Source organism: Manis javanica, chromosome 14 (genome assembly GCF_040802235.1).
Source record: "Manis javanica isolate MJ-LG chromosome 14, MJ_LKY, whole genome shotgun sequence".
NCBI lineage: Eukaryota > Metazoa > Chordata > Mammalia > Pholidota > Manidae > Manis > Manis javanica.
The window spans coordinates 269724-296466 of record NC_133169.1 but is presented as its reverse complement, the minus strand read 5'-3'; the positions used below and the strand labels follow the sequence as shown (position 1 = coordinate 296466).

The window sequence follows — 26743 nt, the reverse complement described above, 5'->3', positions numbered from 1 at the left end:
TCAAAGACTGACCTGAGGACACACAGGCCCTCCGGGCACCAGGCCAAAGGGTGGCTGCACAGCATCAAAAATCAGGGAGAAACGACGAACCCTTCAGAAGGCCCCCTGTTCGGTCTTGCCGACCTGTCCTGGGGCTACCAGGAGGTCATTTCAAAACCACGAGTCAACAGTGAAGGCGCCCTGAGGTCCGGCAGCACCGCCAGGATCCCAACCATTCACGGGCAGGTCGCCTGCACAAGGACCCGACGCGGTTGCCTCGCCTGCCCCCACCACAGCCGTCTCACACACGGGCTATTCACTTATTTTAAATTGAGGAAACTGAAGCTTTAAAGTTATATAAGTTTCCCAAGATCCCTGCTAACAACCAGCAGGTGTGACATCAAACCCGGGCTCTGTCCCCACAGGTCATGCTCCTCTCGTGTTTGCGTATTTCCCAAGTGCCTGGGCCGCCGCCCGCACTTACAAAGCCTTTTTTTCCTAAATTTTTACTGGACTATAATTGCCGTACAGTTTTATATTGGACTATATTCCTCTATTTTGCCCATCCCCCCATGGTAACCACCCGTCTGCTCTCTGTTTATGAGCCTATTTCTGCTTTGTTTGCACATTGCTTTGTTTTTAGATTCCATCTATAAATGAAATCATATGGTATCTGTCTTCCTCTGTCTTACTTCACCGAGCACAACCCCCTCCAGGCCCATCCATGTTGTTACAAACGGCAGGATTTCCTTCTTTACAGGAGCATATTCCATCGCATGTATGCGTGTCCGCACCGCGTCCGTCTCCACTCTCCATCCACCCGCGGGCGACATCGGGCTGCTGCCGCATCTCGGCGACCATAAACAAGGCCGCAGTAAACAGGGGTGCGTGCATCTTTTCAAATCAAGGACTTTGTTTTCTTCAGGTAAATTGAATTTAACAATGCAGCTAACATATGATTTGACTATAATAGTAATTTTCTCCAAATGTGAAGTGTATCCAAACACTTAAAAGTGCATCTTTGGTGTTTCTGCGATGGTCTTACTTTATTCCCTCCCTTTTGAGGAGTGAAATTGGAGAACAATGAAGGTGCTGTCCTCACCCCCTGACTCAGTCTCTACTTTGCATATCACCAGTCAGTGTTTCTCTTAGCATTTCACTGTTGGAATTAATTAAGTTAAAATGTAAACAATGGCTAACCTGAGGCTCCAAACTCCCCAGTCACTTTCCTTATCTCTCAGGCCGGGTTCATCCGGCGTGCTGGGCTCTCGTTCACCCACCCCAGCTGACCAGAGTCCCAACTGGGCCAGGCCTTGGCACAAGGAATCACAAGGACGTAAAGTGAGTAACCAGATAGAATCTCTGATTGCTTTGGATAGGAAGGTGGGGTCGGGCTTCTTCCTGTTTTGCTATCCAGCTTCAAAATAGAACCACCTCAGCAGATGCCCCTGCCTCAGGCTGTGACCTGAGAGGCTATAAAGCAACGACTGCCCCAAAGCACCTGGTGGCAGACGCTTGAGTACTGGTCCTGGGCAGCAAGTCAGATATTAGAAGCCCTCTGTACGCTGGTAAGTGCACCACTGGGCAGGTTACTAAGTGTTAATTGGAAGGGAAAACTCGGATTGCTAAGAATGGGGCACCAGTAACGCTCCCCCAGTGCTTCCATCACCGGGCGCCGGTAGTGCTCCGGTGCCACGTCAGACAGTTTGGGGTTTGCCCACCAGTCGTGGCAGATGTGCTGGTCGGGAGTGAGTGGCCCCTTTGAGATCAGATGTTGGCTTGGTGACCTTTTTCCCGATGTTAAGGGTGCTCCATTCTGTGCATGAGGACAACATTTCTTGGCTTCACACCATTGTCAGATCTTTTTCCACTCCCAGCTGAATGCACAAGATTATAAATTTGAGGGTTTTGAAAACCTTTGTAGATACCTGCTTTGATGCCGCCTGACTCACAGGTGGATGGACTGAGTCTCAGCCCTGTGTCGACTTAGCGTCCTCTCTGCTCAGGGACCCCTGCAGCCTGGTAACCACAGCGAACCCAGAGCCTGGCAGTGCTTCTTGTCTGGTGGTCGTGGTCAGGCACAGGCTTAAGGAGCAGAGATGTGCGGCCGGAAGAGAGAAGCTGCAGAGTGTGGCCCCCTCTGACCCAGGTTTCTTATCAGTTTGTGCTTGCTTGTTCCCTGGGGCTCAGGGGGGAGCCTCATTCCCCCGCAGTGGCATCAAGCTACATCTACGTTGATTTAGGAGCAAGCTCTGGTGACTCCTGAGATGCACAGCCAGCCAGGGTGTGTGTGAGAGAGAGAGAGGGGAGACAGAGAGGGACAGGGAGACTGAATCGGAGTCGGAGGGGGAGCGTAAGAAGGGCTGGAGCTTGTAAAACACCAGGGGGACAGCTTCCCAGGACACACACAGGTGAGTCACATGGAAACAGCTAGGAACCCGGTTACCTGATCAGAGCAGGACTCAGGTATAGGATACTTTTCATTTTCCTGACACCAAGTGATAAGGTCCCGGGTCAAGAAGAACATATGCCTGGAAAGAAAGCCTCTCAGCCGGAGGCTCCCAGGCTGGGCTGAGGCCCCGTGGTCAGCCTGCTGGGCAGGCTGCAATTCCCTGTGTTCAGCCATCAGGTCCAAACCGCCAAGTCTTTTCTGTTCTTACAACTTTGTAGTTGTTTGAAAAAATAATACGCAAGTCGAAAGAAAAGTAATATTTTCATTTCATTCTCAACTCACCACAATCACCCAGCACTGCGGCCTATGCATGCTGGCGCTGGTAACTCCAGCCTTGGGCAGACGTGGCCCCTGCGTCTCCTGCCCAACCCCCACCCACTCCCTGCTCCTCACAGCCTGGGGACACAGCCTGGGCCTAGTGTCCTTGACCCCTGTGCCATCCCTGGCACTCCCTCTGCGCTGTTTGCGTTTTACTTCTCAGCAGTAGGGGAGGAAGTGTAAAACGCCAGCAGAGAAGAGCAGTTCCGTCCTCGCGGCCCACACCCCAGCACTGATGCGAACAGGCGAGGACTCCCAGCCAGCTGTTCGCATCTGTCCGCCCTCTCACTGGTTCTGCTGCGTGAACTCACCTTCATCCACTGACACCTAGCTCACCAATCTGGTCCTATTTCTGCAGCTTTATTACTTTCTTCTTTCATATTTAGTTGGCTGTGGGAGGCTTGCTTCATTAAAATAATAATAATAATCAATAATAAGGATGATATACTTCTTTAAAGCCATCCAAAAAAGAGGCAGTCAAGTTTTTATTGACTATCCACATTAGGAGCGCTGTATTTTAAATGCTGTTTTTTGCTTGAGGATGGAAACAGTGGTGTGCTTCTCACCCTAATAAAATCTCCTGCTGTTTATCAGTTCCTCTGCCTAAAAGCACAGCAGCCACCAGCTGGAAATGATTTTCAGTTTTTTTAAAAAAGGGACAAAACTTTTAAGAAAGCACTTCTTTAAATTTGTTTTAATCACACTTCGGTTTCTTACAAGCATCTACACTTGAGAAGAGGTTGGTGTGAGGGCAGCAATCCCGGGCACCCGTCCCTCGGAGATACAGCCCCGGGATGTGAACCAGAGCGTCAGAGGCAGAGAGGGAAGACGGCCCGCAGCTCAGGGCCTGTCTGTGCCCCTGCCTGTCTTGGTCTCCTGCCAGGATTTCCTGCCCATTTCCCTTGCTTGCCAGCAGGTACCCTAAGACACTCTTCTAAGTTTGCACTGATAGCTCTGATTCCAAGCGCTCTGGAACTTTGCCTCTATAAACAAACCCCAAATTGTCATGGCAGAAATCCACAAAACGTCCAGAGTAAGAAAAAATTCTCCTGAAGCTAAAAATAACAAGCAACAGCGCTTTGGAACCCAGCATGCCCCGACTACCATTCTGTATGATTCTACAGGCTTGTGGCCTCGCTCGTACAAAAGGCTCTTCTTCCAGCTTCATTTCAGAGAGAAGGGAACTGAGACATGGAAACGGTCATTTGGCCAGCACAGTCATACTGCGGGGCAGGGGGACTAGCCAATCCCGAGCATCAGACCCGGGTCTCCTGGCTTCTCTGCTGTTCCCTGGGCTTTTGGGGAGAAGGCTGGCTGCTCTGGCCCACGCTGAGTTACAGCATGGCCCTGAGGAGGGCTTTTGTGCTTACCGTGCACTTTATAGGAGGTTGTTTTGAGGAAGGAATCTCTGACCCAGGATATTAGCTCCCAACAAATATTTACTCAATTAGTGTTTTTAACTAAAAAGGATATAATGTGATGCATTAATTATTTTTGCCCATCAGGAAATCCTCCCATTGCCAAATAGTTATGCAAAGACTAGTGCAGACCAGTCATGCTGCTGGGATCTGTGAACATGAAACAAGTCAAAGAAAATGCCCTGCTTTGGGGAAACACACAGCTTTATGCACAGGCACAGACCAACAGCTATGGCCAAGGGGGTCGTCCCCTTATGCAGCCCCTGGGGGCAGGACACTATGCCCGCTTTGCACGAGAGCGGCAGACTCACCAAGAGTCCGCGGCCACAGCCTCCACGTCCCACCCTGGCCCCTGCTCCGCTGCCCGGTCTCTGGAGCCCATCCCCCCCCCTGCACACTGGAGCTCAAGTCATCCTGGAAAACCTGGAGCAAATAATGTTTCCCGGTGTTGCTTTCTACTTCCCCAAAGTCAGAATGACCCCCGCCTCCTTCATGCTCTCATTGCAGTGTGTGCACGAGACACAGAGTGCTTCCATGAAGGCCTTCTGCCTGTTCATCCTGTGCACCCCCAATCCCTCACCCAGCCGCAGCAACACGGGGGCCTCCGTGAGTGTTTGATGGCTAAATTAGAGAATAAAGCAGATCTGAGTTGAGGAGACCCTATGGGGCTTTTCATTCCACCCTCTACTGCTACATGACTATTAATCTCCTCCTTGCAACACCTCCTGAACAACCGCCACACAGCCTGCCTGGGCAAAGAGAGCCCATCAGAGCCTGAAATGGTGGGAAGTGCTTATACTGAGCTGAAACGTGCCTCCTGCAACGTCTTTAGTTCCACCATCGGCTGTAATCCTAATCCTTCTGTCTAGGACGGTCCTTCAAATCCTAAAGGCAAATGTTTACAGAACTGTGTCCGGCCCCTAGAGTAAGTCAGCACGGATGCCCCTTCTGCAGGGTGAGCCTGTGGTCTCCTTGCCCAGGGACTCCCCACTGAGCTCACAGGGTACCGGGAGCTGGCAGGCTGCCCTCTGACGGACTGACGGTCGGTACAGATGCATCCTTGCTCAGCAGTGTGTACCTGAGAGGACATCATTCCAGGCAAGGGACCTACAGTCCCGGGTTTCGCCCCCTGGTCCTCCCGCCCGGGACACAGCCCTGAGCACCAAGGCTGAGCAGAGCCTCTGGGGAAGTTACTTCTCCCTCTGCCGACCTCCTGCGGTTTCTGCGGAACCCCTGGGGAAAGTGCCCACCCTCTTTCCTGTTCCCACTTTGAAAGTGGCTCCTCTCTACCCCCAACAAAAGGAAACTGCTTTTTTCTTGGTGTCCTACTGAAGGCAGGAAGACTTCCAGTCTTTACAGAGCCATGTGCTCTGCACACAGCTGTAAATACCATATTTATTCTTCACAGTGTCAGCGTGCCCCGCACACGGCTGCAGATACTGCATCTGTGTGTGCGGCTCCCCCTTCTTTGTTCCCAGAGTCAGTGTGCTTCCCTGGACGCCTACTTTGGCCCGCAAAAACGAGTAGCATGGTATCCTGCTGTGTGAGTGAGGAAAATGAGGCCCAAAGAGGGCATTTTCTAGGCACCCGGCTGGTTCATGAAAGAGCAGGCATCTGAGACAGATCCGTCTGGTCCCAGCTCCCACCTTTACTTCATCACATCAGCAGCCTCTCTAACGCAGGTCACTTTATAGCGTGAGGACCCAGCGAGGGGAAGGTTATATAGGGTTGTTGATTCACTGACGTCCATCAGAATCCAGAGCACGACCTCCCCAAAGGAGCCAACTAGCTCTTCCCAGTAAAGCAAATGCAGTGGCTCCAAAGCCCCCAGGCCTGCAGTGCACTTACATGACACCTGAACAAATGGCCCTTTGTGGCATTGCAGAAATATTTGCTGAGCATCATGTGTGTCCCAAGGACTGCCTTAGGCCCTAGGGCCGCGGCAGAGGCTCGAGCTGCTTGTCTCAAGCTCCCAATCCTAAAAAACAAAACAGTTGCACCCAGTTTTGTAGAGACAGATCACCTGTGAACAAGAAAGCAGCAAATGTTCAGAAAAATAATGTCTTTGGGGCACTTTTTGCATCTCCTCTGTGACCCAAGTGCTTTAAAAACTTACTCACCTGAGGAGATAAAAGTATCACAAAAGCATACCAGGAGACAACATCTAAAATCATATGATCTAGTGTTAAACACGTACCTATCAATCAGAATGCTAGAGGAATTAAAAAGCAGGCTCACTGATGGGAAAAGCGGCCTCAAGATACAGTTTTTTTAATTACTAAAAAAAGTTTTTGACAAGGTGACCCTTTGCATCTGCTCCATGTCACCATGGGTCAGTGACGGCTGAGGCAGCCACACAGTCCACAGCACACACTGTCTGCTAACAGGGCCCAGTTTCAGCCCCTGCCAGTTTGGACCAGCACAGACGGGGTGGGGGCACCAGGCCCAGCAAGACCACTCCCCAGGCACAATGCAGACACTCGGACAGGCAAGCCCTGTCACCTGCCCAGTTCCCCAGCTTGCAGGGCAGCCAGGCCAGGTGGGGCTGTGGCTTGAGCATAAAAGCTGTGCTCTGCTTTCTCCACAGGAGACTATGGCCAAGCGCGTGGCCATCGTGGGGGCCGGGGTCAGCGGCCTGGCTTCCATCAAGTGCTGCCTGGAGGAGGGCCTAGAGCCCACCTGCTTCGAGCGGAGCGAGGACCTCGGGGGGCTGTGGAGGTTCACTGTAAGTGGGGTGCCCATCCGTCAGAAGCGGGTGTGGCCGCAGCAAAGAGACTGAACTTCATCGGAGGGTGGGCTGCCCTGGGGAGGGGCCAGAACAGAGGCCAGGAGGGGCAGCCAGAACTGATGAGAGAGGAGTAGGGCACAGCCCCAGCCTGGCACCATCCGTCAGTGCCTCACTACCATCACCCGTGGCCAAGACACAGGAAGGTGCCCATGAAGGGTGGGAGAGGACGGCGGCTGGGGCAGGCTGGAGAGCTCAGGGCGAGCAGGGCAGGGCCGGGCTCTGACGCAAGGCCAGAGATGTGGCGATAGGGGTACAGGTGTAAACGTGGCCGGGGTCCATGTGTGCCTGCAGAGTTGCACACTCCTGTCTGGTGGAGAGCAGCAGGCGCAGGGCAGGATGAACCCTGTGCTGGGCACCTGTCGTCCGGGCAGCCTCTGTCCGTGCCAACAATGGTCAGGAGCACAGAGTGTGGGCTCGGAGCCTCTTGTGTTCCTGAGCAAAGAAAGCACAGCTGGCCCCTAAAGAGTCCAGGTTTGAAATGCGATGGTCCACAGAATTTTTTCAATAAATATATTGGAAAGAGTTTTGGAGATTTGTGACAATTTAGGAAACCTCGCAGATGAACTGCATATCTAGAAATATTGAGAATTTAAGAAAGAATTAGGTATGTCATGAACACATGAAATATGCACAGACATAATCTATTTCCTTGCTTGCTGCGGTGGGATGGGCAGTGGGCTCTTAGAGGTCAAGCTTTGGGGGGTCAAAGTCACCCACGGATTTCCAATCGCGTGGGCAGTCAATGCTCCGCAGCCCCACGGGGCCACAGTGAGGACGGACAGGGTGCAGGGGAGGGTGGGGCGGCCCCGGCCCCGGCGGCCCTGACCCCCCTGACTGGCCGGGACTCTCCAAACCTCTCCTGGGAGGACAAGGACACCTCCCACCAGCCTTAGGCTGAGGAAGGAGTGCCAGGGAAGAGTGAGTGGAGGCACGTGCCAGCGCCCTGAGGGCTAAGAAGGGACACCGCACCCTCTGTCCCAGGAGCCACACTCGGAACTGGAAGACAGTGATTATTTTCTGGTTCAGTGAGCAAAGCCCGGAGAGGCCTGGTTGCAGGCTCCCCCAGTCCTCCCAGCAAAGGCCAGCTTGGTTCCCATAAAGAGCTGCAAACTTAATGCATCGGGCCACCAGATGTGTCATCGATGTGCAGAGACTGCCCCAAGGACCGGGTGGGAGAGGACATCTGCTCCACGACCCCACTGCATGTCCCAACAGGAGGGTGGAGCTCTGATGTGCATGCTGTGGCCCCCTTCATGCCCCAGAGACGTCGCCACTCGAGCGGGGTCCCCTCCCCAGAGAGTCCCACAGTCCCCCCAGCACAGCCCTGCGGGCAGGAACTACTGACCCCAAGCTGGGGCCTGGCCGCAGGAGGAAGCTGCCCGATGGGAGGGAGGGACAGTCCGCAGTCACCTGGTTACAGTGAGCAGAGCCCAGGGGCTTTGGGATCCTCAACAAAAAGGCGCCTTCTGCAGGCCACAGGTGCCTGTTTATCACTGTTGATTGAGAGAAGTGAGTTCTAGAGCCAGCTGTGCTCAAGGTGCTGTGTGACCTGGGCAGGCCCCACAGCTGTGTGCGGAGCACTGTGGGGACACAGAAAGGGGAGCTTCCCATCAGGGCAGTGGGGACGGTTAGGGTCCCGCAGGTCAGGCACTGTGCCTGAGGGCAGGATTTCATCCCCTGGAGGGAAACCAGGGAAGGCTTCATGGAAGAGATGGTGTGCCATCTAAGGATTTCAATAGGCAGGAGAGATTAAGCAGGAGATACCAGGGGTGGGGGATGCGGGGGGATCCAGTAAAGAAAGCCGGGCACAAAGGGGATAACAGTAGCTTGTCGGTGTGCCAGGCCCCGTGAGAGAGGACACAGCCAACCAGGTGTGGTACCCTCCCCGGGAGCCCCAGGACCCTTCCACTCCTCAGCACCGCTCCCTGGAGGGTGGCTCTGCATGCCCATGAAGGTCTTTCCTCTGCATACACATCCTGTCATTTATTCAACAAACATTTATTAAGCACCTACTGCATGCCTCATACACCACAGAATTTTAGATTCAGAGAGTAATACGTCACCCCTACATTGCAAGGAATTGTTCCTCAGCTATTTCTTCTTCTAGTAAACCTTCTTACAACCTTTCCTTAAAATCTTTCCTATTTTAAAAGCTCAGCAGTCTTGGTAGGTTCCCTTTTATTCATATATTCACCCAGCATTGTGAATTCCTATCATCCCCGAGGCCCCCACCATGCAGCTCTAATCTGGCAACTGGACTCTATCCTCCAGGAACTCTGACCCCCACTGGGGAGAGGAGATGGCAGAGTAAAGTGGGTCTGGCTGCTGGAAGGTGGGAAAAGAAGAAGGAAACAGTTGGGCTTGGAGAACAGGGGCTGTGCGTGTCATGACAGAGAGAATGTGTTTATTATCATTTCACATCTATTTTCCAAATGAGGGAGAGAGACCTCTGACCTGGTAAAGCTTCTCCCCATTGCTTATGATTCTCTGGGAAGACACGTGGCTCAGAAAGGCAAACGCCCACTGTCCCTGTGGAAGGTGACATGACAGACAGCATGGTGGCTGTCACTTCGGTTGCCCTGGGGCATACGCACCATGAGTATCCCTATTTATAGCCGAGGACACTGACACCCGGAGAGGCTAGGGACATACCGAGGTCACCCAGCTAGAGGTGTAGAGCTGAACGTGAGCTCAGCATCGGCCCTCCCAGAACCCGCCTCTGGGCTCCTGTGAGGGCAGGCGGCCTCTGGCTGCCGTGGGGGCCCTCGGGTCCTGGGCCTTCGCACGTTCTTTGGGACCCGAGTGAGGCAGGAAGCCAGAAACCCCGCCCTGGGGCCCTGGCTCCTTCCCTCTCTCCGCCACCCAGCACCCAGCCCCATGTTTCCTGTCAGGACACACATCTTCCCCTGCATGGCCCACCAGTGCTCAGGGGGCACGTGCTTCCCCCATGGCCCCAGGGCACGCGGCGTGGCAGACCCCCCCCAGACGGGCATGAACTGTCTTCGGTGCCCAATGCAGATGCTGAACACCCCAGACCTTGTGTTTTCCTAGGAGGAGTGATCACAGGGAGGAGAGCCAAGAGGGGGTCCTGGATTCCACCCTGAGGGCTGCTTCCCCTCGAGCTACGGCTTCTTCTCGGCTAGCATCCAGGATACGTCACAGCTGACCCGTGAACAAATGTACAGGTCCCTTCAACACGGGTTTTTTTTCAGTGAATAGATTGGAAATTTTTTTTGGAGATTTGTTACAATTTGAAAAATATTTTCTTCTCTCTAGCTTACTTTTTTGTAAAAATACAGTGTAGAATACCTATAAAATGCATGCTAAGACTTCCAGTCAACAGTAAGCTATTAGTAGTGAAGCTTTGGGGGCATCATAATCTATACGTGGGCTTTTGACTGTGTCGGGGGTCAGCGCCCCTAACCCCCGCCTCGTTAAAGGATCAGCTGCATTTCACAATAGGCTTCAGTGTCTCCCAGGTTTTCCCTTCCCACCTTTCTAATTACCTTCTACAGTTTTGCAAAACAGAGTTCCTACTTCTGTTTGTTCCTCTGTTTTAAGACCCCATAGAATACACGCTTCCCTGGCTTATCCATTTCCAGTGGCCCCCTTTGCTCTTTGATGTCTAAAGGTGCCCTCACAAAATGCCAGAAATCGTTTTGAACTATTTTTACGGGAATCTTTGCATGTATTATTCACACCTTTCCCCCTTTTAAACAGTATACACTCTAAATTTAGCCTGTTATTATCACAAACTAGAAATTGACAGTCATTGCAAAGTATTATTTACCACGAGATGCTCTGAGATGCCAGAGAAAGATGAGGAAATTTTGCTGGTATTGACCCCAAAATGCCTACACCTGATGTTTTCCTCTTCCTACTATAGTTTCTTCCCTTGCTATTTGCTCTCATCTCTCCATATTATAACTTCCCATTGTGATTTTTCCTGTAACCCTGGGGAAACTTGACACTTTCAGTTAAATCAAGCAAACACTGAATCGAGTTCTAACACGTGGCTTCAGGTTTAAGGATGTTCTAAAGAATCCAGTAAGAGGGTCACCAGCCACTAAGGCATGTAGTCAATACAACTGAAGAATTGAATTTTTTATTTCATTTAATTAACTTTAAGTTAAAAATCAATCCTCAATTCAAGTTACTGGAGAAGTTTTAAGTATATTTGTTAGCAATTTGGACAGTGAATCCACTTTTTTCCAATGGAAATTCATCATTTGAATTGAGATGTGTAAAATATCCCCTGGAAATTCAGACCCTCAGCTGGGTGGGTGAGGGTGTGCACACTGAGACGCTGGTGAGGGTCTGCAGGGAGCAGGGGATGGGGGACATGCAGCCACCTGCATCCTGTTGGGGGTCGGACCTCTTTGGGGGGTGAGTCTTCCAGGCCAATTTGACTTCGGTCATATTTAAAGCATGCCCACTTATTCTATGGAAAAATAATCTTTTTTATAAAAATGTTATCAATAATATATAGAGATAATAAATATGATATATACATTTATATTTGTAGTTAATGTTGAATTTAATAGTTAAACATAAATTTATATTTTAAATATTATATTATAAATAAATATTATATATGAGATAATAAAATCCTTTGGGATATTTAAAAAAATATATATATCCCCTGGATTTGGAAAACAGTATGAGAAAAACAATGTAAGTTACTCTGTTAATAATTTTTATATTGATTACATGTTGAATTATAAGATTTTGGATCAAGCTAAGTAAAATCTACTATTAAAATTAATTCTACCTGTTTCTTTTTACTTTTTTTAAAGTGGCTCCTGGGAAACGTTAAAGCACGCATAGTAGCCCCATCACTTCCCTACAGGGCAGGGCTGATTTAGAGCCGCATTCCCCACAGCTTGGCCCATGGCCCAGCCCCTTTCCATGATCCTGCCAATGACTCCCCATGAACCCAAGTGCATAGCAACTGCCTCTTTCCATCTCCTTCTGGGCTCCGGGCTGTTTCCTATTCCGTATTTTGCAGTGACACTGTGACTCGGAGCAAGTGAGTTCAACCCAGGTTTACGTGTTAGTACATGAACGAAACTATGATTCTGCTCGTAAAACTCAGAGTGGGTCCCATGTTTGCCACCCCTCAACTGCAGGACAGCAAAGAGTCACCGTAATCCTGGTCAATGTTTGATGTGTCTAGAAACCAGTGTCTGTTTTATGCATGTGCGTGCATGTGCACGCATACATACACGCTCATGTGCGTTCACTGTTTGAACAGGAACATGTCGAAGAAGGCAGAGCCAGCCTCTACAAGTCTGTGGTGTCCAACAGCTGCAAGGAGATGTCCTGCTACTCAGACTTTCCATTCCCAGAAGACTATCCAAATTATCTGCCAAATTCCCAGTTCCTGGAGTATCTCAAAATGTATGCAAACCGGTTCAACCTCCTGAAATGCATCCGATTCAAGGTAAGACATGAAACTTCATCGGGAAGTGTTCCTTGTTTTCTGTTGTCTCTCTAAGCCTGGCCCTTGGCTCTGCGGATGAGATGATGAACAGCTGGACGCCCGCCCCTTGCATGTACACCCGCCCTGAGCAGATCTGGAGGCAGAGGTGGGCACTCTGTGTAAGGTTCACAGGTATAGATTCTACTTTGACTTACTTACTTACTAAGTGGCTGAAGAGACTTAAAAATGTCAGGCCACATGCTCAGCTTGGGCCAAGTGCCCGCACATGGGGTCATTGATGACTCCCACCAGCCCCTGGGTATTCTCTTCTTGACTCTCGCCTTAGAGGAAGGACATGTGCGAAGGCCTGTACACAAGGGAGACTCTTATCTGAAGGGAATCTTCCCTAGATATCCTCAGGAACAGGAAAATCTTTGAATATTGTTCTTCCCCATCAGAGGACACAGACAGGAAGGTAGAAGGGTGGGACAAATGAATATACCTTCTTTCTTTTCTCCATTTTTCCCTTCTTCTCCAAGAGATCCACTAAAGTCCACATTTCCCTTCTCCTGGCTCGCTCCCTATCAGAAACGGGGACGGCAAGGCACTCAGAGAACAGAAGGACTGAGCAAGGGCAGCAGACAGGACTCACATTCCCAACCTTCAAAGTACTGATCAGAGCAAAATCATTATCTCAAAGAGCATCTCCACGTTCACTGCAGCCTTATTTACAATGGCAAAGCCATGGAGACCACCTAATGGCCATCAGCAGATGAGTGGATAAAATGTGAGATATGTTTATGCACACACAGTGGAATTACTCGGCCATAAAAAGAAGGAAACCCTGCCATTGGCAGTAGCATGGATGGGCCTTGAGGGCTTTATGCCAAGTGAAATAAGTTGCACAGAGAAGGGCAAATACCATATGACCTCAACTCCGTGTGGAATCTAGAAACACCGAACTCATAGAAACGGGGAGCAGAGTGGTGATTGCTGGAGAGGGGGGTGGGAATGGGTGAAGCGGGTCAAAGGCACAAACTTTGGGTTCTAAGATGAATCAGTTCCAGGGATGTGACTGTAGTTAACCACACTGGGGTATCCATACTTGAGAGTTGCTGAAAGAGTGGATCTTAAAATTCTCATCACAAGAAAACACGTTGTAACAATGATGGATGTTAACTAGGCTTTTTGTATTAATCGTTCTGATAAATACATATTTTAAATTATTACATTCTTAAATGTATGCCATGTTATATGTCAATTATATATCAATAAAACTGGAGAAAAGTAAAAGTGCTCCAGTTTTCCTTCCTTATTTTGCAAGGGACATAGTAAAAATGAAATGTTACCATAGCGAATGGACATGATCCTCAGAAATATTTTTAATGCATTAGAATTTCTGAGTCTGAAGCATTTTCTTTGCCACCTAATGTCCAAACCCATTTTAAAATAACTTTTTTAAAGAAAGAGAAAAGCTAACTGCTTGTTCCCGAGTCCAAACTTAGTCCAGTCACCACACAACATGCTAGTCAGTCGAGAGGCAGTGCTGGGAGCAGGAAAGCGACTTGATTCAGAAAGACAGCAGACCGGACCAAAAAGACGACTCCTGTCCTAGAGCCCCACCTTCACGCAGGTGGTTCTCAAGCTCCCTCTGTGCCAGGTGACGGGGATGCAGGGGAGGCAGCAGGGTGGGGGTGACTGAGGCTGCGGACGTCTGGGCCCGCCAGGGTCCCCAGAGAGCATCCCCAGGGAGCTCTGTATCCCCAGTGAGTCGGCTCGCTGACCTGGGTCTGCTCACAACGTTCCGATAGCTCCTGCACGAGGCAGTCATTTTCATACACATGTCCCTATTCCTCGGAGGCGGCAAGCTTTGGGTAAGGGGCTGTTTGCAGAAATCTCAAGCTGTAAGCAAAATCCCACCTGGTGATTGACAAGGCTGCAGGCAGGTGTGCAGGCTGAGCAGAAGCTCTTCTCTCTCGTTTCTGTCATTTGCCCCAAAGGTTGAGGCAGCACAGGACACACACAGTTTGGAGGCAGATGCCAACCTTTTCTATCTGGCCCGTGTTCACTGAAGTTTTAAGAAAGTACGTAGGAATAGCTGTCCAGAGAAGTTTTGTTTGTCTTTCTCTGTTTTTAATGGTGAACAGCTATTACTTTTAAGATAATACTAAATTTTATTTCAAAACGTTTCTAATTGAAAATTTATGTCTTAAAAAGACAGAGTTGCTAATAACAAACATAGAAATCCCACGAGCGCTTCAAATACTGTAACAGGGACCCCGTTAGGAAGAACCCGAGAAGCGTGTCTCCTTAGAAACCTGAAAAGGAATGAGGCAGCCAAGTCCCCTGCTCAGTGCGTCACTGACGCTTCTGAGTCTGACTTGCAGGTTTGCGTCATGCATTTTCTGAATCAGAACCTAGAAGCCCTGGACATACATGTTCTCAGTGAAAGTGAACAACAGACTGCTCCCAAAATTTCAGGCTGTAAAGCTCGCTTTCCAGGAGCGCGACGCATTCCGTCAGACTGTTTACATGGGACCGAATTTATGTCCTCAGCTCTCCATTAGCCCGTGTCCATGTGGAGCTGTGAGAGAGAAGCTCTGCGAGAAGCACTAGAGAGGGTGATGGAAAGACACTGGGGCACCGACGAGATGCTCTTGCTTCTCACCCACGGTGAGAAGTCGAGCAAATCACTGGCAACCCCAGCCCTCACCACCTCTCCTAAATTCCCCTCTATAGCTCAGGCTTAGAACACTTCTGTCCAGGAAATTATGATTGATCTGATTGCCTGGTACCATTTCTAGGGTCACGTTTATTAATTATGTGTATCTGTGGGCATATCAGCCAGCAAGCTTGGACTGGGACCCTGGAAGCTACTCATCACGACTGGTTCTGTTTTCAGACTAAAGTCTGCAGTGTAAGCAAATGCCCCGATTTCACTGCCACCGGCCAGTGGGAGGTGGTCACCCTGCATGACGCAGAGCAGGAGGCACATGTCTTCGACGCTGTCATGGTCTGCACCGGCTTTCTCACCGACCCGCATCTGCCGCTGGGCTGCTTCCCAGGTACAGCATTTTCTACAACTGACCTTAATTTTCTCAGGAGCCGGCCTGACACTGGACGGGGCTGCAAATCCTTCCTGTGGTGCCCCCATCAAACTCATGAGGGGGTCGGGGTTTTGTTCTGACCAGCACTGTCTGTTGGTCCCCACGCTCCTTGGAGCTCCCCAGGTGTGATCTGAAACCCACTCCACCTGGAGGGCAGGGGGACTGGAAAGGGGCATCCATTCTGATGGAAGGGTGGTGGGGCGGGTGTGCGAGCAAGGGAAGCACCTGAGGCTTGTCCGGCCCCACGGGACGGGTGGATCTGCCCACTGCCGAATCCCAACAGGTTATGCAGAGGCCTCGCACGGGCCCAGCCCTGGACCTGCCCACTGGGGCTCGCTGCCGCTTCACCATCTCAAGGCTGTGCCCTGGGGGGTCCCTGGGAGATGGGAGGGCAGGGACCCCCACACTGCAAGGCTGGGGGCGGTGACCAGTTCCAGGGTCACTGGCGGTCACGTCCTCTCAATGACCTTCCTCAACACTCTGGCCAGTTTTGCGTTTGTCCCAAACAACCTGAATAGTGAAGAGCGTGAGTTCCAGTCCACAGTGAGGTTCAGCGTCCCTCCCACAGGGACTGGCCGCACTCAGTCCACGGAGACGCGATGGGCTTGAACAGCACACTCGCCACAGCATGCAGCCAAAGCCGAGTTTGGAGGCCAGAAAGGCCGATCAATGAGCAAAGGTAGTTTGATGTTTTATAGTGGTTTATCTAGATCAGAGGTTCTTGGCCCGGCTCAGCCGTCCACAGTGAGATGGGACCTGGAGGCAAGTGAAGCGTCCGTGGGCCTCAGTTCCTTTATCTGGCTTTTGCAACCATGGTTGATGTTCATTTACATCAAATTTCAGTTGGATTGAAACTCAGAGAAAAAAGAAAATGTGTGGATTGGCTCATCTGCAGTAAGGATTCTGAAGTTAAACCTTTAGGGAAGTTTTCTCTGAATGGCCTAAGTAGGACCTGGAGCCATCTCAAGGCTCATCTTACAATAACTCCTGCCCTCTGATGGCCCTTGGTCTGCCCCAGAGGTCCCTCAATTGGGTCAAGTTGGGAGAAAGCACATCCTAAAAGCCACAGCAGAGCATCGCTGGCCTGGCTCAGCATTCTTCCCAAGGTCCTGGAACAGGCTGGACAGTCTGTGTGGCCACAGCTCCACCCCTTCTTCCCCTACAAGACAGCCCAACCCTTCATCAGCCCCTGTCTGCAGAGGAAATCCCCAAGCAGGGAAGCTTCTCCACACTCCCAGGACAGCGTGCCTGCATAGATTGCTCTAGGCATCCAGAAAGTTCCATGGCAGGGTGTACACTGCATTTGCTCGGCACCCTCAGTGCATTGCACAAGGTATTAGATCAGAGGCAGTGAGACGATATGGAGCCCGCTGGGAGAAGTGAAGCTCTGCACGGGAGAACAGAGGTGTCACAGCCTACTCGTGACCTGGAGTGACACCAGCATCGCTTCACCACACACTCAGGGACCTCCAGTGGTCCTAGGCCTGCCCCTGGTGTCGGGCAGGGCAGGCCACTTTCCCCCAGGAGCAGCTGAGCCAGCGTTCTCAGGCTTAGGGTGAGCCAGGGACCTGGGGGACAGGCTCTGGGCTATACAACCGGCCATTACACAGCGCTGGGGCTTCCGCTCACCCTTCCAGATGAAGCCTCTGGGGGTCTGGCCATTGGAAATCCCAGCTGGATGTCTGAAAGGAGCTTTGAGCCCTGAAGTTCTGACGTAGACTCGAAACGGAGTGCTCTGGGTCTCGCCGTCTGCCTGTCTGCCTCCCAGTAGGTGGTCTGCACACACTGAGGTCCTTGGTCACGGCTGAGAAGTCCACCTCACTGACCATATTCAAGAGCATGCATCATGAGCTCTGGACGGTGCTCCAGGGAGGAAGTTCCCCAAGGTCCTTCTCAAAGAAACAGGGTCGGGTTAGGATAAGGGTGCAGCTTCTCGGAGTGACTCCCTCTGCTCCTTTGGAAATACCCGGGGTGCTTCCTGACGCACGCACCCACCCAGCAATGGAAGTCCTTCTGACATCCAGACTGTCAGTCTGATGTGACGCAGCCACAGAGTCTCATTTTCATCCATTCTGACCCAGAAGAGCCTGATTCACAGAGAACCTAAGACCGCCTGACACCCGGGACAATTCTCAGCAGCCGTCTGACGCCTCTTGGGTCCTGAGCTGAGTCCTATTTTAACTTTTGCACCATTTCTAAACTCTGAATGCTCCGGATTGTGATTTAACTGAGAATCGTGTCAGACTTTCAAATGGCCGAAGGTGAACTGAAGAGCCCCAGGCCTCCGTCAGGCCACTTGCCTCAGCGTCTGCGTTCAGCCCCTGAGAACCCAGATGTTGTATCACTTTTTGCAGGAAAAAAAGCCAGGTTCTTGGTTTAATGTGTATCGCTTTGTGTCATGCAAGCTTGAGAGCAGCGTCCGAGATCCTCCACTCACAGGTGACGTTTCCACGAAACTGGGCATCAGCTGCCTGGGAGACCTCATCTCCTGTCGGCCAACCTGCCCCGGGGGACTGTCCCTTTCCGAGCCGACTCTGCTGAATGACAGTCAGACACCAGGGGGCACTACTGGCGGATTTCTCCCACATGCATCTTTTTGAACAGGGACCACATTTTACACGTCTTCCCCGACGTTACCCCACACGGTGGCAGGTGCACAGCTGATTCCAAAGGCCGGCTGAGAGGAGTGGTCCCCCTTCACCTCTGCTCCTCACCGTGGAAAGCTCTGTGTAAAACAAGTATTGGCGAAAAGAAGATCGCCATCCCGTCTGCTGCCTTATAATTTTGTTTAATTTTGTTCAATATGTCTTTATGCCACGATATTTCAGCTTGGGGTAAATGATCCAGTAAACAACACTGAAGGCCGATTGTCCCGGGTAAGTACCTCCATTAAGTAAATAATCACTCACTGATCACTGGATCCTGTGAAGCCATGTGTTCAGATGTCAGATTTCCTTAAAACTGAGTATGCTATTAAAAACAGCCCAAGTAATCCTGGTGCCATTAACTGAATGATGCTTCTGTTTCATTCACTGATCCTGTAAATTCTCTTTTTGACCTCTTTTTCTATAGGTATAAATACCTTTAAAGGCCAATACTTTCACAGCCGACACTATAAACATCCAGACATATTTAAGGACAAGAGAGTTCTGGTGGTTGGAATGGGGAATTCTGGCACAGACATCGCCGTGGAGGCCAGCCACCTGGCAGAGAAGGTACCCTTAGCCGTCACTTCGCGAAGAGCTGCAGCTTAGGATATGCACCTCGGGACACGGTGCTGGCCAGGTGGCAGATGATGGGGACATGGGGAGCCAGACACACACGCGTTTGAGGTCGTCTGCTCCTCGGTGCTCACCAGCTGTACTGTGGACCCCAGAGGCTGCCTTTCCTCCCAAGAGTGTCTCTGTTTGTCCTTCCCCCATCACCCCACAGAGACACCAGAGGCATCTGCTTCTCACCCAGCCCCACTGGCCAGAAATTCCATGAGGTTTTCTGTGCCCAGGCCTCCTGCCTGCTTCCTGCTTTCCTTGCCGATTGCCCCCACGGTCTGGCCCTCCTCCCAGTGACCCCTGCAGAGAGGTACCACTCACTGGGCCTTGTCTGTGCTGGGGCAAAATGCCTTCTTCCCCATGCCCCCCACAGGTCCTCTGAAGGGCCTGCTCTCGTTGGCACACGCCCACCTTTAAAGACCTCCAACCACTCCCCTTGCCTAAGAAAGTAATACATTGCAGCTGTCTGAGGCCTGCCCAGGGGTCCTTGATAATCTGGTCCAAATTGCCTTCTGAGCTTTATCCCGGCTGCCTTCCTGCCGTCAGCTCAGCCTGCGGTAAAGGGGGCCCTCCCAGCGCGTCTGGCTGCCTGAGCTTCTCTCTACCTCCGCCTTTGGCTCATCCTCTTTGTCTCCATCTACATCCCAGCTTCCTCTCCCCAGCAGTGATCTCTCCCTGGGAAGAATTTACGTAATACTTCTAATTTGCACTCCTCGGTCTACACTCTTTAATTCTTAGTATTGTTAGTTGCCTGTTACGGATACATTTCCTCTCCAACTCTGCTACAAATTCACTGAGAGCCATCGGCCAATAAATGCGCATTGGCTGTTGGCTTCTGATGGGCCAAACGATGTGCCTGGCCTGGGGACACACCGGAGAACATGACAGGACGAGCCCAGAGCAGCTGCCGTGAGCGTGCGGCGCAGGCAACAGGCCCCAGTAAGCAAAGGGGTGATGAGCTCCCCACTGCGCGAGCAGGACAGCTGTGAGGGGGGGTGGATTGTGAGTGCAAAACTGATACTTCCTTCTGGGACTTCCAAGAAAAGGGGCTTGATCACTACATTGTGGATTGGTGGATGTGTGGATGGATTGATTTGGAGACACATAGCAGGTGGGTGGAGTTATCCTGAAGGAAGAGAAAGGAGGTCCAGAAACAAAAATTAACTCGGTCCCACCCACCATGACCACACGTGGGTAGCTTATGATCATGTCTATTTCTCTAACCATGTTTCTTCAGACAGAAAATACCTTATTCCTGTGTCCACAGAGAACCCCTTTGGGTTCGGACCATAGTTCACGTCCTGCCCTCCTGCATCCTGCACGCGAGGGCGAGTCCAGGGCATGCGCATCTTGTGTCGGGATTGCTGATGTGCACCCCACATCCCCATCACATATTCTGCTCCAGTATGAGGCCCAAGTACATAACTAAAACTGACTCCATCAGGCCCGGGTTCTCAGGGAAAAACCACCTGTTAAAGTCGCTGTTTTCTATCTGCAAAGTAACAGATGGCTTGGCTTTTGATTCTTAGATGGGTATGTAGACACCTCCTTATTGCGTGGGTACCACCACCACTATTGGCTGGTGGGCCCAGTCAGCCAGCAAACGCAGCCAGTCTGCAGAAAGAAAATCCCACCAAAACCAACTGTGTCTCTGATTTTTACCGTCAGCTGCACAAGATCCCACTGGAACCTTTGCAGACACCCTCTCCTGCTGCCACACCCTTTCTCATTGCCACAGTGACTTCTGCACAAAGTTGTGACCCCCTGCTCACTGTCCCCACAGGAGACTAAGCCCCTCGGGCTCACCACAGCCTCTCATGCACCAGGGTCGGGCCCAAGGTGTTTTTCCATCCATTACCTTAAAAGAAAAATTAAAATAGCTCTCTGCTCAGGGTCATGTGGTGAGGGTGCAGATGCCGTGGTCTGCCCAGTTCCCAGGCACCACGCAAGCTGAGGGTCCTCTGTCTGCCTGCAGGTGTTCCTGAGCACCACCGGAGGGGCCTGGGTGATCAACCGGGTCTTTAGCTCAGGACACCCATGGGACATGGTGTTCACGACACGGTTTCAGAACATGCTCAGAAACTCCCTCCAGACTCCAGTCATATCTTGGTTGATCGCAAGAATGATGAACAGCCGGTTCAATCACGCAAATTACGGCTTGCTGCCAGAAGACAGGTAAAACCCGTGCATCTGCCGAGGGCTGTCGGGAAGGAGCCTCCGTCCTTCCAGGAAACCCAAGCCAGGCAAACACCTGGCATGGCTGAAGGTGAAGGGAAATTTCACATGAGTTCACTTCATCATAGTAGCCGACAATTTTGACTGAATTTTCGGTGAGTGAAATATGTGCCTCATCTTGTCAACATCCCTCTAAGTGAGTATCAGTATGACCTCCCTTTCACTATGGGTGAACCGAGGCTTGGTAAGGCCCAGGCACTCGCCCAGCCTGCTGGGTGGCCTGCGCCCCGGCCCTAGTAGGGCACCTGGGCCTCAGCGGCAGCCATCCAAAAAACTACTTTGTCCAGAGTTCTTTTGATGAAAGGAACACACTAGCCTTGTGTCCTGTCCTGGAGGTGGCACCCTGACCCGCACGCCCGGGCTAGCCCAAGGGAGTGTCCCAGGATGCAGGGAGAGGCTGGGCTGCAGCAGGTCACCGGCAGCCCCTGTCCCCCGTGCGCCTGTGCAGGATACAGCTGAGGGAGCCGGTGCTGAATGACGAGCTCCCGGGCCGCATCCTCACCGGGAAAGTGCTCATCAGGCCGAGCGTGAAGGAGGTGCGAGCAGGCTCCGTCAGGTTTCACGACAGCCCCCAGGAGGAGCCCGTGGACATCATCGTCTTTGCCACCGGGTACACCTTCGCCTTCCCCTTCCTGGATGAGGCTGTGCTGAAAGTTGAGGATGGCCAGGCCTCGCTGTACAAGTACATCTTCCCCACACATCTGCAGAAGCCAACCCTGGCCGTCATCGGCCTCGTCAAACCCCTGGGCTCCATGATACCCACGGGGGAGACGCAGGCCCGGTGGGCCGTCCGGGTTCTGAAAGGTGAGTGCACAGGAAATCGCAGGCCATTTGCTTCCAGTCTGCCCAGCTATGTGGGATGCCAGAGACCCTGAGACCAGCCCCAGCGTCTCTCTAAGGCACAAAATCTTTAAAAGCAGAATCCGTTCTGTTGGTCTCTGTGAAGTATACGCCTAACAGATTGGAGCTATTGCCAGCACAAAAGATAAATCAGAGGTCAAAAATGTAAGTTGTGTCTACCTGTTAGTTTGACCGAATTAGCTGGTTCAATCGAAACTAAAAAGTTCAAAAGTGACAAAATTCAGTGGTGGGATGGGCTGGACGCTGGTCTCCGCTGGCGGCACACTGCTGGGGGGCCCACCAGTCCTGCCAGTCTCTGTGCAGAGCAGGAAGCAGCTGGGCACTGGAAATAGAGGCTGAGCCGCAGCAAAGGATCTTTACCCGCCAAGTGCAGTCACATCTCTGTTTTACAGGTGTGAATAAGTTACCGCCACCCAGTGTCATGACAGAGGAAGTGAGTGCAAGAAGACAGAACAAGCCCAGTGGGTGAGTCACCTGCTTATGTCCCCTTTGAGCTGCAACCAAAATTGGTGGGACAATTGCAAAGAGAAGTGCATTAGTGGGCAGAGAGAAGCACCTAGGACTCAGAGGAAGAAACTAGGGCAGCCTGTCCGGGAAGAAAAGAGGGATGGGATGGAAGGTTTGTGTCCCAGAACATCAGGTCACTTTGTTTCACTGCTAGGGCATCACACAGAGTGAAATTATCCAGGCAGAGGAAAATAAATAGCATATGATTTCACTTACACAGGGAATCTAAAAACAAAACAAATGAACAACACAGCAGTAGGCTCATAGCTACTACAGAGGGACTGGTGGCTACCGTGGGGAGTTTGGGTTGGGTGGGAGAAATAGGTGAAGGGGACAGAGACACAAAATCTCAATCATAATATGAACTAGTCACAGGGATGGAAGTGCAGCACAGAGAACGTGGACAGTGATTCTGTAACATCTTCCTATGTGACAGTAACTGCATTAGTGGAGTAAGGATTTAATACTGCAGATCACTGTCCAGTCACTGGGTTGTACACTTGAAACCAGTATAGTATTGTATATCAACTATGCTACAGTAAAAAAAAATTAAAAAGCAAACCTGAGACCATGCTTATGCAGCACCATGGCAACGTGGGTTCTGAACCAGATGTAATTAACCCTCTTCGACCAGTCACATTCCACACCTTGCCCACCAGCTCTGACACGGGTCCCACCCACTCTGCCCATCTTCACCATTTTGCTCCGATTGCTACCCTGCAGCGGGCATCTGCAAGCAACTGCAGGCCCAAAGCCCACCTCCTGTCCTTGTCTTTTATGTATTTAAATGCTTGGAAACAAAAGAATATTTTGGAATATGTGAAAATCATATAAAATTAAAATGACAGTGGCCATAAGCATTATTAAAACACAGCCTCCCTCGTTCACCTGTATTGTGTGGCTGCCTCCAGGTCACACAGCGGAGCTGAGGGCTTGGGGTGGAGCCTGAAGCCCTCGTCCTGCAGAATAAGCCTGCTGACCCCTCCCAAGAGTAGAGGCTTCCTTGGGAGAGAGGAGGGGAGGTACCTGGCCAGTGAAGGAGGGGAATTGGGACCCCCACTCTCACCCCAAATCCAACTAAAACATCTCTGGCTTTATCTGCTTTCCGGCTTATCTGTTTGGAGCTTTAATATATGAATTTTCACCTAAAGGAAAAGGTTTATTATCACTGCTTTAAGAAACTTATCACATCTCTGATTCATGTATGTTGCCAAACGCCACGTGCTGATCTAGCCTTGTAAAGCGCTACACCCCAGAACAGTGAAAGCACTTTAGATGTCTCTTCATCATCCTCAACCTGGAATAGGATTTGATCTCCACTGCAGAATTCCAGCAGAACACAGGTGATCGGTTAGAAGGACACGGTGCAGGAGCTCCTCCTCCCACAGGCCAGTCAGGGACGTTAGGGACCAGCAGTGCTACAGGGAATTTCACCCTGTGATTTCTGTGGATTTTCACTTTATCTAAAGCTAGCCAGAACTAAGTTTTAGAAAGATTTAGGAATAGATGAATTATGCAAAATATAATTTTTTCTAGAAGTTGCTAATCATCTGACAAAAGACTAAAATAATATTAGACACATCGTGAGCTTTGGAGCACCATGTCCATAAAGGGTCCTCCCAAGGAGCCCACGTGGCACCGAGATAACACGAGACTGTCCACAGCTGTGGCCTGGAGGGAAGGACGCAGAGGCATCTGAGCTCTGTGGTGTCCATTCACTCTTGACACTCACTTGCTCTGAGCGACCTTTTTTACCTTTTTGTCCTCCCTCTAACCCCTCTTCCTTTTATAAAGGTTTGGCTTGTGCTTCTGCAAAGCTCTGCAGACAGATTACATCCTGTACATGGACGAGCTGCTGACCTACATCGGGGCGAAGCCCAACCTGCTCTCAATGCTCCTGACGGACCCACGGCTGGCCTTGGCCATCTTCTTCGGCCCGTGCACACCATACCAGTTCCGCTTGACCGGCCCGGGGAAGTGGGAAGGAGCCAGAAATGCCATCCTGACCACGTGGGACCGAACGTACAAGCCCACCAAAACCCGAGTTGTACAGGAGCCCCCGTCACCCCTGGCGAGCTCGCTCAAACTCTTTGGTGCCCTGGCTTTGCTCCTGGCCGTTGTCCTGGTCTTCCTCTGAGGGGGGGTGACCGAGGGCTCGTCAGACGCACCCCGTACTTGCACAGGCTCCGGTTTGCCCCTGCACACCACAGCCCACCTAGCGGGAACCACCCCGAGTATCCGAGGCCCCTGCCCTGCCCCGGCCCCAGGCTTCCACTGCGGCCCTGAGCCCTTCAGCTCCACCTGCTTCCAGTGCTTGAGGAAGACAGCAGTTTGTGTGCATTTGAAGGCTGCTGGGAGGCCTCAGGTACACCCTAGAAGACCTGTCCCAGGCAGCACCCTGAGCAATCACACCTCTTTCCCGTATAGACTGCTTCCGTAGACCTCCACTAAAGCCCCCTACTTTGCAAAAGATTTTCCTGTGCTGAAATGGTGTTCTTATGGTATCAGCTAATTAAAAATAAAAAGAAAGAAAAAACCTAGAAGTTGATTGCTTCAAGTGGCCTTTTATTCTCCTTCAGAGTTGGGGAAAGACGAGGGGAACAGTGAGGATGGCCCCTGGGGTGCGGGTTTGGTAAGTGAGTGCCTCTAGGGACTGTTGCTGTGTGGGGTGCCTGCTCCCCCAGAAGCCGGCTCCCTCCCTCCGCCCCTGGAGCCTCCCCCCAGGAAGAGGAGCTGCTGGAGCCTCCTTCCCCCAAACGGAGCCTCTCCTGTACTCCTGTAGGGTCGCCCAAAGTCAAGTGCAGGTCACCAGAGAAAGCCCACGGCCAGCAGGTCTTTGACAGGGAGAAACAGGGAGAGAAGAGAAAGAAGGCCAAGAGCGAATCTGTCAAAAGCAGGTTTTGAGCAAACCAGACCCAGCGCTTGATGCTCTGTTACACCAGCCAGCGAGCAGGCACCCAGTGCAGGAGAGGCCGCCTCCACTCCCTGCTCCTCCAGCCCCTCTTTTCTGTCGCTTTCCTACTTTCCTCCTGACCTGGTTCACTTGTTAACATGTGTGACACTACTGTTGAGAATAAGAAATACGCATTTGGTCTTGGCCCCCGTTGCTGGAACAGAATCCCCCAAGTGTGGAGAGCATCGTGGTGGCCTGTGACATTAACGTGTGCCTGGGCTGAACCTACCACGGGGCTGCTCCCAGGAGAAACGGCCCTGGATTCAAGGGGTGGAGCCGTGAGTCCCTCGCCCAGGCTCTGGGAGGGGAAGGGGCTGGAGGCTGAATCAGTTGCCAAGGGCCAATGACTTAAATCAATCGCGCCTGTGGGATGAAGCCTCCATAACGCCCCAAGGATGAGCTTCTGGATGGGCGGACACCAAGAGGGAGCGAGCGCAGCAACTTAGAGAGGGTGCAGAGGCCCTGCGCCCTGCCTGTGCACAGTCCCCACAGCTCCTCCTGAGCTGCACCCTTTTGTAGTAAAACCTGCAACCGACTGAGTAAAATGTTTCTCGGAGTTCTGTGAGCCACTCTAGTAGATATGAACCCGAGGAGGAGGCTGTTGGAACCTCAGTCTACAGCTGTCTAATTTGCATCAGGAGGGCACAGTTCTGTGGGGCTGAGCCCTAATCTGTGGGGTCTGGTGCTCTCTCTGGGTAGACAGCATCAGAACTGGGCTGAACTACAGGACACCCCACTGGTGCCCAAGAATTGCTCAGAGATGGGGGGAGTCCCCACATACACATTGGAATGGGTGCAGAACCCTGGCATAGACATTCATAATGAGAAATCGCCCTCTGAGCACACTCCAGATGATTTCCGGAAATGCGTTTCTCTCCCTCACAACAGAGCTGGCATTTAGCATCCTCTCAACTTCACTGGGGAGGCTCGGTGCCCAAGGGGAAACATGGCAGTCCAACAACCCAGTCCACAGGGGCACCACGAGAGCACATCTACTGTCCTGTTCATCCTTGAGGGACTGGACATACAGGTGGACAACAGCCAGGCTGCCTGCAACAGACTGACCCACCCCTTGGCAGCCCCAGCCCAAGACAATCAGAACCTGGGCACTGGGCTCCAGCCCCCCTAATTTTTGTCCCCTCTTCCCACCAAGGACCCACCAAGAACCCAGTGTATTTCCCAAACCGTCCCTTATGACGCCATGCCTCCAAGTAGCCTGTCCCCACCTTCTGCATGTGACACCCTCCCACAGGGTATCTGACTCCCACCCCTTCCTCCTCTGTAAACAAAGACCCTGCCTGCCGTTGAATTTCTGCGAAGGTAGCAGCTGGTTTCCGCCACGGCTCTGTCTCCATGGGGGGGATGTGCTGCACAGGGAGACTCTCCGAAGGGGGTGCCAAGTTACTATGTGACAGGAACAATGTTTGTCCCAGC

General features: G+C 51.7%; 1 protein-coding gene across 5 annotated transcripts; it reads left to right on the top strand.

The window, feature by feature from the left end:
- The first annotated feature begins 1219 nt into the window (after positions 1–1219).
- FMO1 (flavin containing dimethylaniline monoxygenase 1) lies at positions 1220–24899 on the top strand. 5 transcript variants are annotated; one of them, XM_073221621.1, is made up of 10 exons: positions 1360–1547; positions 4675–4773; positions 6755–6892; positions 12210–12398; positions 15280–15442; positions 18557–18699; positions 20729–20928; positions 21437–21792; positions 22242–22314; positions 24151–24899. In XM_073221621.1, exons 2-10 carry the CDS (start codon positions 4702–4704, stop codon positions 24491–24493), a joined length of 1677 nt encoding a protein of 558 aa, XP_073077722.1. In that variant the 5' UTR covers positions 1360–1547; positions 4675–4701; the 3' UTR covers positions 24494–24899. The 5 variants fall into 5 exon arrangements, with proteins under 5 accessions (XP_036879657.2, XP_073077722.1, XP_036879661.2 ...); XM_037023766.2 differs by lacking the exon at positions 4675–4773 and adding an exon at positions 1986–2128; XM_037023765.2 differs by lacking the exon at positions 4675–4773 and adding an exon at positions 3470–3665 and having other exon boundaries at positions 1361–1547.
- The last annotated feature ends 1844 nt before the right edge of the window (positions 24900–26743 follow it).

What these genes read in the sequence shown, in the direction of transcription:
- FMO1 (XM_073221621.1), top strand. Translation starts at nt 4,702, where the DNA reads ATGAAGGCCTTCTGCCTGTTCATCCTGTGCACCCCCAATCCCTCACCC. An exon ending in TGAAATGCATCCGATTCAAG is followed by an intron (nt 12,399 to 15,279) that starts GTAAGACATGAA and finishes TTCTGTTTTCAG; the next exon opens with ACTAAAGTCTGCAGTGTAAG. An exon ending in GGCCGTCCGGGTTCTGAAAG is followed by an intron (nt 21,793 to 22,241) that starts GTGAGTGCACAG and finishes TCTGTTTTACAG; the next exon opens with GTGTGAATAAGTTACCGCCA.